The sequence below is a fragment of the Cyanistes caeruleus genome, chromosome 1, assembly GCF_971803275.1.
Source record: "Cyanistes caeruleus chromosome 1, bCyaCae1.hap1.1, whole genome shotgun sequence".
NCBI lineage: Eukaryota > Metazoa > Chordata > Aves > Passeriformes > Paridae > Cyanistes > Cyanistes caeruleus.
Window position 1 is genome coordinate 13,502,752 of NC_141701.1, and position 16,590 is coordinate 13,519,341.

The window sequence follows — 16,590 nt, forward strand, 5'->3', positions numbered from 1 at the left end:
CTGACAGTTATTCCAGACCATGGATCACTAACAATCTAATTTTCCACCCCCCTTTCATCCTCACATCCAGTCTGTATCTCAGCACTTGGGCAATTTTAGTGATAAGCTGATCATGGGCAATACAGGGAAACCTGATGTATGCAAAGATGTACAGGGGAAAACATTATGAGTGTTGTAGGTCAGGAAAGCACAGAAAGGAAATTTGCTTTATTTGTGATTGTATGCTCCTGTCTGCAACACTCATCTGTTGAACAGCGGTGTTCCCTTCAAAGCCCTTCAGAAGTCTAAGTTGCGTTTCAAGAAAATTAGTATGAACCTTGAATTTTCTTTTTCTACTGGGGAAAACCTTCTGAGAATAATTTCAAGGGTCAGAAGAAAAGCATAAATCCTCCACTTTTCTCAGTAAGTGAGTTTCAACTTTTCTTATCCAAACATGTCAATGCACTGGGCCCTGATGCAATGACAGTTCACCACAACCAAAGCTGTATTTCAAACAGAATTGAAAAGTGGTACAGTGACCATGACAGATGTCTCCCTGCTTTTCCTAACTTGAATGAGTTAAACACACTAAAACAATTTCCAGGAAACTCTTGCAGCAACATGATGGAAACAGAAATTTTTGTCTTGAATTTGCCACTAAAACTGACCTAAAAGACAGTGCAGACACAGAGTCCTCCTTCCAGAATCTTTGGTTCTTGTCCCAGGGTTTCATTTGGGACTTGGAAACAGTTTAAAATGCCAGGACTTTCAGACCCTCCTGCTATGGAACAAGAAGCCTTATGTGCTTGTGCTAAATTAATTGTGCTTGAATTTAAGCTACAGACATTCAGGTGTGTCCCAAAGTTACATCTATGGTGCTGCTGGTGTCAGGGCTGCACCTGCTGCACACCCTGCACATTTAGGCATTGGTTCCCTGGGTGGTCCCAGAGCTCTCAGCTGGTCTATGCAGGGTGACACAAGGGACTGATCTCAGACAAAATGATTGAGCTCACAAACACCCTCACAGTAAAGCCTTTTGTCTAATTCCATCAGGAGGAATTAGGTGGGATTATATATGGGAATTTTGAACAGACTCAGAGATTCTCCCAGGCAGTTCCTGCTGTACCTAGATCATTTCACAGACTGTACTGAATGTGTCAATGTGTTGGTATATGGGATGGCAAATCTGGCTGTGTTGGGGACATCTCCAAGCCATACCTGCTGCAAAACTGACAAACCTACTTCTAACTACTCAGTAGAAATTGTTCCTGCAGTATCAGAAATGGTCATGCAGAACAGCCTTCTGCACACAGTAAAGATAAATAGGGGATGTTTTGCTTATGGTTAAAGAAAATCTACAGTAGACCATGTAGCACTGCAACACAGCTGGACAGCAGGAACAGAGCAGGATGGTGCTTCAGGAAGTGTCACCTGATCCAGCAGAAGACACAGTTGCAGGGACAGCCACTTCATTTGCCATGTGGATAGTGAGCCAAACATCCCATCCAAGAGACGTGATTTCCCACGCAAGCATTACCCTAAGCCAAGACCCCAATAAGTTAGGGATTTTCTTAAGGAAACAAACACTCTCCATAAGACAACAGATGTTTCACATTTGTTGTGCAGATGTGCAAGGCTTGAAGCCTTAGAGCACTATAGTTATCCCCATCTAGACCTTCTGGTCCATCACTGCCCCTGGGATCGTGGGAGCCCTGCAAACTCAGTGAGGCGTGAACGCTCAGAGCTGCTGGACTGTCTGCAGAAAGGCACACAAAATTCTGCAAGTCTCGGGTCTTTTGGGGCTGGGGGTGTCTGGTTTGTGAGAGAACATTGACAGCTGCTTAGATCTATAAATGTTCATGCTGATTTCACAACTGCTGCCACAACAGTGGGCCCAGAGAGATTCCTGGAATGTGAATGGAACTGGAATGCAGTATTGCATGTACAAAATGTTAAAAAAAAATATTCTGCCACCAAATAATGTTGGTTTCCAGTAAGCTGCAGCTGCTACCCTCAGACAGGGCAGAGGAGAGCTGTGAAAGACTAGCAGGAGTCAGACATTTGGCTGCTGACCAACAAGTGGATCCTCATTCTGCAGCATATAGTGCATGTCCCCATTCAAGTCCTTCTCCAGGCCTTTACACTGTACTTCAGGACTCACCCTCCCCTGCCTTGGATTGGTGGTACTGATCACCACATGGGCTCTTCCATGAGGCTGGAGTTGTTTTTACACACTACTCCCAGCTCTGCTCGTTGCACTTCCCTACATTTAATCTAACCCAGCCTTAAAACAACATTAAAGAGTCTGAATTAAAAAAATAAATTAATTCCCATAGGCTCAAAACAGCACTATCTTTAAGAATTCTGTGTTCTCTGGCAAAGTATATACTATAATTATACAAACTTATCACTGTTATCATGAATGCATTTTTCACTTTTATAGTAAATGTACAGCAATCTTGCTTTTATTGTTATGTTTTAATAATGGATTGCCACCCAGAAAAAATCAGAGTTGCTGTAGGCAACTGGGAAGCAGTCCAGAGCTACCCTCCTGTGTGTTCTTGGTGCTGGATTTCAGAGGCTCATGCTTATTTGTCTCAGTTCAAATCTAGTGAGAAAGTTATTCTGTATTTGCATCAGCATAAAGAAGCATATTTTGCTAAAATCACCACCTTTTCCCCACTGTTTTTTGTCTAATTATATGTGGTAGAACCAGATTCCCAGAGGAAGTATACTTGGCTAATAACTGTGCTGACTATCCCACCAATTGTTAACACATTGTGCAATTTCTATTACTACCTCCATTTTAACAACCTATTTTTAATCTATACTAAATAAATACTAAATAAAACCCCAATATTTTAGAAAACACCCAATCTTTGAAATTATATTTTCCATTACATGTGTTTCAGCATAGTCTAACCAACATCACCTACCTAAAGACCAAACTTTTTATGAAAAGATGCAAGAAATTCACTTCCACTATAATACCAATTTTAAAAAGGATTCTGTCTATTCCACCCTGCCAGAAGATTAGTCGATATGTTTCACACTAAACATAGTTTTCAGTTCTGGAGTAGATATTAGTTCAGTTAAATATACAAAAATAAATCTAGTTAGTATGTCACATCTATTAGTCATGTACCAAAAAGCTCCAAACTCCAAGAGCTTTCCATCTCAGTAGACTTCTTGGGCAGAAGCAGAGGCAGTGGCTACAGTGGGGGGAACACAGAATGGGTAGGGTAGGGTAGGGTAGGGTAGGGTAGGGTAGGGTAGGGTAGGGTAGGGCAGCCTATTCACTGATCATACAAACAACAATGTGCACAGTGTGGAAGAGCTAAAGAGGATGTGGTTTGGTAGCACTGGGTGGTAAAAAGAGATTACATCTACAGGTTTCTGCATTCTCTGTTACTTTTTCATCTTTTAATTTCATCCTGAATATTGAGAAGTGTCATTGTGTAGCCCACATAATAATTTTCATTAAAGAAAGTTAAGGTACTTTAAAAAGAAAAACAGTATTATAGGTATTTAGGCTTATACAGAGAAAAATACTGACATAAAGGCAATCCACAAACAAACAAACAAAAACTTTTATGAATCTGTCAGGCAGGTGGGAAAAGGGCTCAAACATCTGTCCTACAATGCATTGTGCAACAGGTGGGATTAAAGGATGTTTAAATGTCACATAACCAGTGCCACTTAGATATCAGCATCAAATACCTTCAAAGTGTCTTAAAATGGAATTTGAAGCAACTTTGTGATTTATAAATATGGTGGGTTTGCCTCCAACAGAGGTATCTGATTTAACACAGAACTGTGGTCCATTTGACAACTGTAGCAGTGAATAGAACTATTGTGTGTAAAGGATCTGCTCCTGCCCTGCCTTGCTTGAGTCTGCCCCCACATTTCTTTCAGGTGATTACTGATAATGGAAAGCTAACTCAGAGATTACATGAAAATAAGAACACACTTTCAACATTTCCCTCCCAGACTTGCCTCATAATTTGGTCTGTCATTAATCTCCCAAATGTGATGACTGCCATTTGAATTAACAGCAGATGCTTTGTGTCTTATTTCTAGACCACAATACAACCATCCAAGAATAAAAAATATGGTGAGGCTGATTCTCATTTCTGTGAGATCAGTGTTCCCTTGCCCTCCCTAGACTTACACCTGATTTACAAAGCTGTGAAAAGACAACCAGCAGTGATATCACCTGAAGCAAGAGATGCAACTCAGCCATTGCAGAGCTCAAAAGTGAAACAAACAGACAAACAAAAAGGCAGTGCCACACACACACTCAAAGCAATTTAATGTGTTATAGAAAACCTGGAGGTGAGCATTCCAGTGACAGTTCCATACTCTCTTATCACTTGGTGGAGCAGGCTTTCAGTGCAGCACAAGGTGTTTCTCAGGAAATCCACTACTTCCCCTCTGAACAGGTCCTGCCATGGGAGGGAGCAAGACCCAGTTTCTGGTTTGCAGCTCACATTCACTGCCACGGTGCAGAGCTCAAAAGGGGCTGCCTGAGCTCCTTGCCCTCTCTGGTGAAGGTGCCTCTGAAGCACAGAGAACCTCTCCCACTTGGAGTATCAAGTTGCTATTCCAGGCAAGGACAGGCAGGTAGGGGAGCCTTGCTCAGGTCCTGGAGGGCTCCAAGAAAGTTCTTTGGTAACCAGGAGGGCCATGGCACTTTCCTGTCTTGGGCTTAGGGATGCTCTTGGGAGACAAACTTGTGCTGAAGTCACAGGATGAGCTCAGCATCATCTCTGCAGGACCAATCTTGGAGAACAGCCTGTCTCCAGATTGCAAACTCCTCTCTTCATTTCCTTCTGTCCATCTCTGAACAAACCATCTCTGTTTTCTGCCACTGTAATAGGCTGGTTTACAGCCTTGGAAGTTGCATGGAAAGAAGGACAACGACCTTATTTCACCTGTGAGAGGGTACAGCTGGGGAAAACTAGCTTTTCTAGCTGAACTACTTTGCACAAAGGAAGCAAACACTTCTGGCACCTGCAAAGCAGCCAGCTTCTCTCCTTTTGTGTGCAGCAGGCTGCAGGCACAGATGTCTGGTGAATACCTCAGGAGAAATGAATACTGTAGGGGATCCCAAGGCAGGAAAAGTCTGAAGACCTTGTGGACAGTGTGTTTCACAGGCACCATGGCAGGAGAGGAGTGGAAGGTTGGGTACCTCCAAGTGAGATTTGCAGGAATGTACAGGATTTGACAGGTTGAGGACATGGGCATGAAGACACTGGGCTGTAACACACGACACATCTCACCTCAACAACATTAATAAAAGGTTTACACCAAGGTTAAGACCAAGAAGAAAGAACAAGATGGTAAAAAATGCTTTTGTTCTTTTGACACCCAACCAGATGAATGTGTTTCTGATGAAAATGAAAACCAAACCTGAAACATGCTGGATGATATCTGGAGTTCCACTACCTTTTTCATTATTTATTATATGTTCAAGAATTACTGCAATGCAAACCTCTGATCTTGGCATTTAAAACATCCTGGCTTAGCTTACGGAGTGGAGGGAGATCGGTATGCAAGAGATAAAAAACTAATTCAAGAAACTGCAGGATCAAAGTAACTTGAAAGGAAAAAGTTAAGGAACTAATGCACCGAAAGAGATCTGCAAAGCAAAGGAAAGACACAAAACCAGGAAAATCCCTGCTATAGAGTAAACAGTGTAGCTATGAAACTTTATTTTCAGAGTCTTTTGCATTTAGTTATTTCATAAAATTGCTTGAAGTCATGGCAAACTTTTCTAGAGTTCTGAGCTTGATCTTGTCTATTTTAAAATAATTTTACTGGTGGAAAGAACCAGACTCAGATCTGTGTGCACAAGAAACCTGAACACCTCTGGCATCCACTTCTGCACTAACTTGTGCCAGAGTTGTATTTGCAGCAGGGAGAAGTTTATTTGCATCCTGGCCCACAACTCCATGGCTGTGGGAATATTTGCTCAGTTTGCCTAGTTAACATGTGACTCAGGTAGGTGCACATATGGATTTCACACACATACTTCTTTCATGTACACACAAGTAGGTTCCTGCTTTGAAAAACTGAATGCATAAAGCATTTGCTGGCAAGCAGTTTTGCATTCATTTTATTTTCAAATGCCATGATGTGTGGAAAAGCCTGGACAGCTTCAAACTAGGAAGAGAAAAACAAATGCTTTTGTAATTTGGAAAATAAACCATAATGCAACCTCCAGGTTATGAAGTTCTTCAGGCATTCTTGACATCTTCATAAACACCACCAGCACCAATGAGCAATGATTACTGAATGCTGACTTTAAAGCCAACAGGCTCCCTCAGCACTGAGGGAAGGAGGAAGGGAGGATTACTCCTGGGGATTAGGTGGGCTGCCTGCCCTTCACCAGCAATGCCTGTTGGAAGGCACAGGCCACGTGTGACATCCCCCCACGGAGGGGACCATCTGCATCAAGCATAGACATAGGAGGGGCTGCCATGGGGGAATGAGCAGTTCAGGCATGCTCCTCAGAAAGGAACTTAAACTTGGCTGCTGGAGTGTCTGGGATCACTGAAGGAGCTGAACTCCCTTCCAGCTTTCTCATTACTTGTCGGGTTTCCAGCACTGGCCTTCCGACACTGGACTTCCTTCCTATCCAGATCCGTCTGCTGAGCTGGTCGGTGTCAGGGTAACAAGATGGGAACGTCATTATCCAGACCTGATTTTGTCCAACCTCCGTCATCTGAAACGTGTTCAAGGATCACAACCCTCTTGTTTCCAATTTAAAGCACTTTTGGCTGAGCTAGCTTTGAGCTGTTGTAACAGTGATAATGCAAAAAGGAAGAAAAATAAGATATGAGAAAGATTTGAGCATGTCCTGTAAGTCCTTCAAAAAAAAAAAAAAAAAGAAAAGCACAGTCATAAAGAAGCCACAGCTATAGAAAAGCTCTCCTGTGTCCTTAACTTCTCTGCCTGTGAGGGAAATGGGAACAATGTTCCCTGCACCACTGAATGGTGAGCTTGCATATGAGCCTTGCAATGATTTTGCTATCAGGAAGACAGTTTATTTACACAATATGTGAACACTGACCTCTTTGCTTGAAAAGAGAGGGGAGAACTCCCAATAACAAGCAGTGTCCTCATTCTGTCTCCAGTAGCCTCTATAGTAAAGCTGAGCCTCAAGAACATCTTCAGTGCCATACCTACAACCCTCTGAGTTTTTCTTGTATTTTTGTTCTTGCACTTTTGTTCTTGTATGCCCAGACCCCAAATCTCTTGATCTTGCTTGGACACCCAGGCAGTTCCTCAGACATCATTGCTGCACTTTATGACCTGGACATGCTTCGGTGCTCCTTGTCCTGGGAAGTAGCTTCTGTCTGTTTTTCAATGCTCTGACTTCTTCCAGTTCACTGAACTGCTTCTTCCATTTAGGCCCTTGACTTTAGCTGAGCCCATAGGCCCCTGCAGGTCAACAGCAGCTATTAGCATTATCCTGCCTAACAATTGTTTATGTAGCAGGAGTGGAAGGGACACTAACCTAGTTCAGGCATTTAAGCACTGATAAAATACAAAAATAAAAAAAATATTATTTGGCTTGTTTGAAAGACTCCACTCTTAACAGCAAACCATTTCAGAAGGACAACTGATGGAGAAAGAGTTTTGCTATCTTTATCTGCACTGAAAGCCTTTCTAGTGATTAGAGATGGAGGTCTGGAAGTATTGAGTGTTTTGCCCATCCCACTACACATCCCAGCTTCCTTGCAGAGAGTCACACTGAACAGTGCAATTGCAGTGTGAGTAATTACAGATGCTGCCAGAAACAACACTGTCAGGAAAAGTTTGTAGTTGAAATTAGGAATTTGCTTTCTGCTATGTCCTGGAAACCATTAGGGACCAGCAGCTGACTTTGGAATAAAAATTTTACCTGTAGCAAACCAGGGCATCCAATAGATGAATACCCAATTAAACACCTGTTTTTATCTTCTGTTTCTGCTCCTGCTGCATAAACCTGAATTTCAGAAATAACACTGCAGGTGTGACTGGCAGACCTAAGGACTGAGGACAGTAATGTTGGCAGGGGTACCAGCAGAGAAGTCTCAAGACACCTTTACTTTCTCACCCTCAGGTCAGCAGCCTGAAGTTGCTCTTGGGGTACACAAAGACTCCGGGGTACACAAACACAATTATGAGCCTGCACTCCCAGGACAGGGAACACAGAAATCAGGCATCAATTGCAGTGTCTCCAAGAGGACAGACAATCTGGGACGCTGTTTGCCTCAAGCCTGGGCCTTAGCGTCTCTAACACTATCTTTACCTTTAGTTCCAAGACTAAAATATCACCTCTGTTTTCTTCACAGATCCAAGGTGGGCAGAGAGGGGGGAGGAGGAAGCAGTGAAGGCTGCTATAAAGTCTTTTTTGTACCAGGGATCTGTATCTCAGATGCTGGCCCTGGGAAACTTTATTATTTACCCCTGTTGGAATGGGAAAGGAAAATAGCTGGAACAAGCACAGCTCTCAGATACACGCAGTGCAATTGTCTATACGAGCGAGTTCCATGGGAATCCCACTGGAGCACCAGACACACTCAGCAAACACAGTCCAAACACACAGTGTGCCAAAGAAGCTTGAGACATTAAACATTGACTTTTCTTTCTCTATTACCTTTCCACAGTGGCACAGAAATCACCTGAATATATCTTCATTGTAAATTTTCTGAAACTACTTTGAAAATACACATTTCCAGTAGCATTAGCACTGATCCTTTATTAATTAATGAAGAAGAAACATGAAATAATTGGTGAGAGCTGATCGCTTGGAAACACAACTGATTTTATAACTTGGCCTGGACACTTGGGCTTGAAACTTACACAGCAGTGCTACAACAACTGGTGCTGTAACATCTGATTTTTGCAAGCCTGTCCTTTCCCTCCCATCCTTCTCTCGCCTCCCTGAAGCTGCTGGAACCAAAGGAGCACATTCATTAACTATACTTTGTATGTGGGAATGGGACCTACAAGAGCCCACTAACCCAAACATCCAGGGTATTGTACATGAGCTACCTAAATCAGCAAGGGAGAAACCAGCTGGAGAAAAGGGTGTGTTACAGCCTCCTCCTGTATAGGGATTAGGTGCCTTATTCAGGTTTAGCGGGACATGCTTCTTTTCACTCAGGATTCACAGCCCTGAAAACTTAATTATAGCTTTTCACCTTGCATTGATTAACATGAGAAATGAAGAGACCTCTCTTCCGTCTGCTTTTTCTCCACCCACTCATTATCCTTGAATAACCCATCACCTGTGGGTTCTGACTCTCCATAGGCACAGGGTTGCATTCCTAGTGGGAAGGAGGGATGTGAGCTTAGCTCGGATGAGGCTGCAGGTGAAGCAGTGTAGAGGCCTCCTTCAGCTGCCTTTTGGAGGAAAGGGAAAGCGTTTTGTGTAACTCAGTGCAAGCAGCATGGTCAGAGAGACCCTAGTAAACCAAGACAAGCTTGTCTGAGGATGACCCCATATACAGATCCTACCCCACGCTGATGAGGCGAGTCCCGAGTTGCCCAGCCCACATTAACCTGGGGCACGTGTGTGCACCTGGAAGCAAACCCCAGTGTCAGAAGTTAATAACATCACTTTTAAAAAAGAGCCAGATGTGGTACTTAGGGAGCCACATGACTCACACGGCTGAAGTGATTGGGACTAACACCTTCTCTGGCCATCCCAGCCTCCACAGTGCTGCTCGTACTACACCAAACGGGCCAGAACCACTGGAGTTTCCATTCCAGCTTAGGAAGGAGGCAGAGCTGCTCTGCAAGGAGCAGAAACAAAGGCATTCCTGGAGGTGCTTTCTGTCTGTAGATGTTGTGGGGGGGCACCTCCAGGACTGCTGGAGACATTTCCGAAAGGCAACGAGAAAGCGCTGCCTTCTCTGATGCCTAAGCAGGAGCTTCAAGCCCCTTGTCAGGAGCCTGCTGTTTCCTAGGAGGGAAGGGAGTATGGGAAAAACTGCAAAATGAGACATGTAGCCCTCACGAGTCTCTAACATTTGTAATCAAAGGGCATAGGAAACAATTATAAAATGTGCGAAAGTATCCGTCACCTGCACTTAATACCTCCATCCTACAAAGCCGTGAAATAAATCGTATTGTCTTTTCGTACGGCTGAAATTTAAGTACCTTTAACCCGTTAATTTAATTTATATTTAAATTTAAACCCGTTAGTTTTAATTCGCATTACAGAAAAATCCCCGGGAAAAAAAAAACCAAAAAAAAACAGAGTTGGGTTTTCCTTGTCTCTTCCCTGCCGTTGATTTCCTTCAGCTCCTCTCTACATCCCCCTGCAGACGGCAGCTCCGGCGGGCCCAGATGCCGTCAGGGCCCGTGCTGGGAAGGAGCCGCGGCTCAGCGCGGGGTGTCCCCGCCGTGTCCCCTCAGGAGGGGCGGGACAGCCGGTCCCACTCCGCCCGCGGGCGGTGCCGCCAGGTGCGCCCGCCCCGGCGCGGCCCCGGGGGGGCGGCCGCGGCTCCTCGCCCCACCCCGCCGCGCCGGGAGCTGCCGCCCCCCGGCTGAAGTCCGGTGCCGCCGAGCCGAGCCGTGCCGTGCCGGGGGTGCTGTCACTCGGCGCTTCCAGCATGCTCCTAAGATGGCGGTAGCGGCGGCGGGCGGCGGCGGGGGCGGCCGGGCGCAGCGCAGCGGCTGGCTGGAAGTTTTGGTGCGGGAGCGCTGGCACAAAGTGCTGGCCAACTTGGGCGGCGAGGCGCTGGTGCTGAGCGGCGAGGAGCGCCCCGACGGCGCGGCCCACAACGGGCTGGGCGGCGATGGGACGGCGTACCGCGGGGCTGAGGGCGGCGGGGGCCCGGCGGCGGTGCGCACCGCCTTCACCGACCCCCCCGAGCAGGTGCCCGAGGCCATCTCCAACAAGAAGCGGTGCGTGAAGGTGCTGAAGCAGGAGCTGGGCGGACTGGGCATCAGCATCAAGGGGGGCAAGGAGAACAAGATGCCCATCCTCATCAGCAAGATCTTCAAGGGGCTGGCGGCCGACCAGACCCAGGCTCTCTACGTGGGCGATGCCATCCTGGCCGTGAACGGCACCGACCTGCGGGATGCCACTCACGACGAGGCGGTGCAGGCGCTCAAACGGGCCGGCAAGGAGGTGCTGCTGGAAGGTAGGGGAGCGGGGACGGTCCGGCCGTGCAGCCCCGGAGCGGGGGCTGTGGGGCGGCTCGGCCGCCCGAGAGGCCGCGGAGCCGAGCCGGGGGCCAGGGGGTGACCCCGCGCATCTCGTCCCGCTCCTCCGGGCTCTTTCCAGCGCGGGGAGTTCGCTCCCTGTGCGCCGGCCGGGGCCCTCGACGGCGTGTGTTCCGGCCACAGCCCCTCGGGAAGGGACGGGGGGATGCCGGGGAGCCGCGCTTGAACTTTCCGCCCTCGTGTCTGCCGGCGCAGTCCCCAGAGCCCCGTCCGTGCGCGGCGACCGCTCTGCTCCTGGGCTGAGCCTCCCGCTGAGAGCCTGACCGAGCCTCCTGCGGGGTGAGGGATCTTGTGGATCTGCGTCAGGACGTTTTCACATCTTTTCAGCCCAAGAAAGGTGGTGAGAGTTGGGTACTGTGAGAGGAGGGGTTAAAGAAGTAAAGGAATCCCCCCTCCTCCCTTGGCATTAAGGGAATGGCTCGGGTGGCTTTGCCCTACTCATCTGGAAACGCCCGACACCGCCCTCTCTCCAGTTCCTCCTTCCCGCGTCCTACATCCCCATCCGGGACCGGGGCTGGGGGCAAAGCGGTTTGAATGAAGCTGGCCGTGCCTCACGGACTCATTAGCCATCCCTGCAAAGCAGCGCCTTTTCCTTTCTCAAGGGTGACTGAAACAGTTTTGTAAAAAGCAGCCGTAGAAATTGACTTGAGGGAAAGGAGCAGACGCTGGTGTGCGTGGAGGAGACGTGGAGGGAGGGAGGACCCCCAGAACGGGACCGCTGTTGGGGGGAACAAGTGAAAAAGCAGAGCCAGATTCCCCCAGACCACGAGTTCACGAGGAGAGAGGCGTGCACAAACGTTTAATTCCTGCCTTTTCACAAGGACTAATTTACTTGCTCCACTTGAGAGAACGAACAGCTTCAGAGCTGCCCTTGGCGTGTGTGTGATAAAGCGATTACATATTTGCCCACAAGTTCATTTAACCGGAGGTCAATGGCATTTGAGGCATGCTGCAGCGCTGCCTTCCCCTGTGCCATCGCTCTCCGGCACCTCGCTGTACCTGCAGCCCTTTCCGTGCCGCCTGTTTCCTCACGTCTGTTTTCTGGTGGCTATTTTGAAGAGCAAAGGAGGTGCTGCTGCTGGCTGAGGATCAGCCGTGAGCGGCCGACTGTGGCGTAAAGTTACAGAAAAAGTTTGAAAGGGAGAGAAGGTGAGAAATGTACTCCACAGTAGTGCGTGCTGAGAAACTCATTTGTTGTCCCCGTGGCGGTGAAAACTGTGGAGGAGTTAGTACTCCATGAGGATTTAAGAAGCTGAGGGCAATTGTGTCTCCTCTCCCTGTGTGCCCTGCAATACCTGCAGGACCAAAGTGTGTCGTCTTCCCCCACTGCATTGAGGGAATTATTTACAGATATACCTCTGAAGTATTATATGAACTTCTCTGGGCAGACTAAAGTGGGGCTGTTGCATCTAAATTTTATCACTGCTTTTTTTACACAGTTTAAAGGTTTTCTGGAGTGCAGGCCAGGTCGTGGCTGAGCTTTGCTGTGACCTAATGAGTGATGTGTATAGTGCTTGCAACAGCCCCCATCCCTCTGTGTAGTGCCTGCAGCAGCACCTGAGCACGGTCCTGCAGCAGGAGCCTTAAAAACCCCTCCGTTTCTTTCTGGGCTAGGAGCGAAGGTGAAGCCATTTCAGTGGGGACTCTAAGCATCCACCTTCACTCATTTTGACATCACCACTATCTTGCATTTCTGTGCTCTGAGGTGCCTCAGTAGTTATTTTTGCAATTGAATTTGTCGTTTACAAAATGAGAGTGTACTTCAGTAGTGATCTGTATGTAGAGTTAAAACCTTCTGATGCTGCTCTCAGTATTTTGTCCTGCCTTTCTCTTGCTATTTCAGCAGAGTAACCAAACCAAACGTTGGCTCCAGCATTGTGTGGGAGGGCTGTTCCCTTCAGCGGGGACCCACTCCACATGAATGGCTTGTGAAAACAGGCAGCTTAGAACAATTCCCTGCCATTCTATTGCCCACTTTGAAGCTCATTCTTCAGCAGCAGAGTCTAAAATGGTATTTTTATTACTAGAGGAAGGAAAATCCAAAAGTTCTTTCTAGTCTTTAAAGTGTAAAAGTGTAAAACATTTGATTTTCCTTTCCTTACAGACTTTGGGAAAAATCCTTCAGAATTTTGCCATTTCCTGACTTCTTAGAGAGTTATATATGGCAAAAAGCAGTCTGTGATGAGGCAGGGCAAGACCCTTGTGCAGCTCCTCTCTAGACTCTCCAGTTCACAGAACAAAGCCAGCATGTGTTTCCAGGGTCAAAGTATAAGATGTACATTTTAGGGAGATTCTGAGATTTGTTTGTGACTTCCAGCTAAGGAAAGCCAAATTTACAAAGGCATGGGAAGGTGTAAAGCACAAGAAACACATTTGATGGTGCAGCAGGGCTCTGAGTACTGCCCAACGCATTGTGCATTCCTGGAAAGGGTCTTAGCATTGAGTATTTATTTCCTAGAGGTTATGGCAGGGAAGATGTGGCTCAGTACACCCAATATCAGAGCACTGGAGCCTGCCTGTTTTATAGTGTCCTGCCTAAAACTGCTTGCTCAGTGAAATGAGGCATTTACCAGCTCAGCACTAAACTGTAGTCTCTCCTGCATTCCTGTGCAGGGAGGAAGGGAGTGGAAAATCCCTCCCCAGACCTCAGTGTGGGAGGCAGGGCTGGCACCCGGGTGGGTGGCAGGAGGAGGAAGGTCTGTGAAAAGAAGGGATCAGGCAGTGCTTCATTTTAACACTTGCCCCTTTTCCTGCATTGATCACTGTCTCTGAGCTGCTGAAGAAGGGATTTGCTGAAGGGTCAGGGCTGGTGTAGCTGCAGCAGCTGCGATGGTGTGGGGGAGCACAGCTGTAAAGCCCGGTAGGAGAGGTCCTGCTCTACCAAATTTAATAGCTATGCTGGGTTGTTCTGTCTTCTCATTTTCCATCCCTGACACTTGTATAATTCACCTACGAAGCTAAAGTTCCTTCTTATAGGTGTGGTCTGTGTCATTGGCCAGGGGGCCTTAAGTCCAGTAGAATTTGATAAACAGAAGGGAAATAAGGTAACAGGTGATACTGCCTTAAGAGGAGCTGTATGTCAGAAAGTTCTAGAGGAGAGGGAGGTGATGAGGAGGAAGGACTTGAGCCCTTAAAAATCACTGTCTCCTCATCTGCAGGGATGGACCGCTTCTGCCTACAGGGTTTAATTTCCTGTGAGCTTTCCATCACAGCCTGGGTGTGGGTGCGGGGAGCAAAGCTGGCAGAGGGAGCAGGAGTGGGGGTAACCCTGATGTTGGGCTTGCCAGCCCTGGGTGGCTTCTCAGGTGTTCAGTAGGATGGAGTTTCTCACGGCATTCAGGGGCAGAGAGAATTTCCCTGTGAGAGACAAGGCAACCTCCTTGTACAATACATATTTGCAGGTGTGGAGGAAAGCTAAAATTATCCTGACAGCTATTGTTTGTACATATAATTTCCTTGTGGTTGTGTTAAATTTGTGCTTCTTAAATAAGCACTTTGGAAAATCAAGCAGCCCCTCTCTTGTGTGAAGCACATTACATTCAAGTGACTCTCAAGACACCAAAGGTATTTGTTTTTATCAAAGCATCCTGGATGAGAGCAGTCCCTTGGCATACTCTGTAACCAAGCTTGTTGTGCTTTACTTTATTCTCTATGTGTTCAGTGAAAAAAAAGAAAACTTGAAGTAGCCTATGCTAATGTCTGTGTCAGGACCCCCCGCACAAGATGCTGTATTGGAATCTGAAGAAAAAAAAACTCTGAATTGGTGACTTTTGCTATCTTTCTGCCAGGTATTTTTCCCTAACTTGTTTAGTGTGTGTGGATGAGCTATTAATGATGGTGGTGGAAGGTATGTAGTGGGAAAAGGAGCATCTTCTTAATGTTGTTAGAGTTTTATTGGTTCTGAATGATTCCCAGTTAACACAATTCCAAGGCCTGTGGAGAAGTGGCTTTGGCAGCCTCCCTGGGTTTGCATAAATTTCCCACAGAGAGGCAGCCCCCTGCATAGTGAATTTTAGCATATGGAGAGTAGACTATAGTCATCTTCTGTGGCTTTCTTGGGACTAATACACAGCTTTAAAGCTATGTAGGAATAAGCATGATGCAATTTGTACTGTAGTAACATGCATTATTTTCCAAACAATATTTCTGTAAGAATTGTAAGGATTCTTACCTTCTTACCCTTTTTAAATTTCCTCTGGGTGAAGCAAAGCAATCCTATCTGTGTGAATTACATGTTGAAATAGTGTAAAATAGGTATGGACTTCTTGTTTGCTGTAGTTTTTGATCTTATCTATGTTTTTGTGCTTCTCTCAGTAAAGTAGTGAGAACAGGAGATTTCTGAGGGATAAAAATATACAATATTTATCCAAAAACTATGTCTCCTGCAAGTATAGAGGAAAAATGAGGCACAGGGCACTGTGCCTCAAGTTATGTCAAGTTATGTGACATAACTATTTACTACAGTCAGGTCAGGGCTGTAAATCTCAGTGATTGCAAATTGTATGCATAGTTATTCTTTATACTTCCAGTATATGTATGGACAAAACATTTTTTATTTTTTTTTTTTTGGTGGGGTGGTGCTTTGTACCAGCAAATGGGCAGTTAGGGAAATGCCTTTTATTTAGAAGCTGTACATTTCATGACTCATGTAGCTGCCCTTGGCACACATCAGTTTGAAAGTGAAATTGAAAGGGAAAGGAGCAGGTAATCTTATTCTAAGAGTTCCAGGTCTAAGCAGTTCCTGAGAATCTTAGTTTTGATTGTTTCAGCTGCCTGCAGCTGATGGGGAAGCTTGAGTGGCAACACTTGATGTGTTTTTCATTGATTAGATTAGATTACAGGCTAATTTAGCAGTCCAGACAGCCTGTATAACCTTTCACAGATAAAAATCAGTACATCGTCTTTGCAGTAATTCTTGTATGAGTCCTCTGTCTCGGTTACTCTAAAGAAAATAAGGCAGTTGTGGGCAACACATTCTTGGATTTATCTGAACCAAGTGCAAGGTGCCCTGTCAACCCATCCATCCTGGAAATCATATACTAAGTCTTACAGGAGCAACTTACTGCCATCTCCTTAAGGGTACTTAGAAGATTAAATATGTCTAGAGACCTGGGATTCAATTGCACATACAGATTATACAGGTTAAGTATCATTAGAAAAGAAAAAGCTTGTTTTAAAATCCCAGTAGTAGTTTCTTCATGAAACTTAAATTTAAATCTTGGTATAACTCTTTAAAGAATCTTTAAACAATGAGAGTAAAATTGAAAGCTGAAGACTTCTGCTATGGTTAATAAAACAATGTTTGTATCTTAATTTTGCTAGGGCAGGTGCCTTTTCACTGAAGGCCATTTCCACCCTCTCAGGACAGCATTTTCACACAGGTGA

The 16,590-nt window shown here is 45.9% G+C and overlaps 1 protein-coding gene across 1 annotated transcript in view; it reads left to right on the top strand.

Annotated features, from left to right (window-relative positions):
* The first annotated feature begins 10,516 nt into the window (after positions 1-10,516).
* SNTB1 (syntrophin beta 1) overlaps positions 10,517-16,590 on the top strand; it is a 112,475-nt gene continuing 106,401 nt past the window's right edge. The window contains exon 1 of the mRNA XM_086879599.1: positions 10,517-11,123. Coding sequence (XP_086735725.1) covers positions 10,601-11,123 — 523 coding nt within the window. The 5' untranslated portion in view covers positions 10,517-10,600. The remainder of the gene's footprint in view (positions 11,124-16,590) is intronic.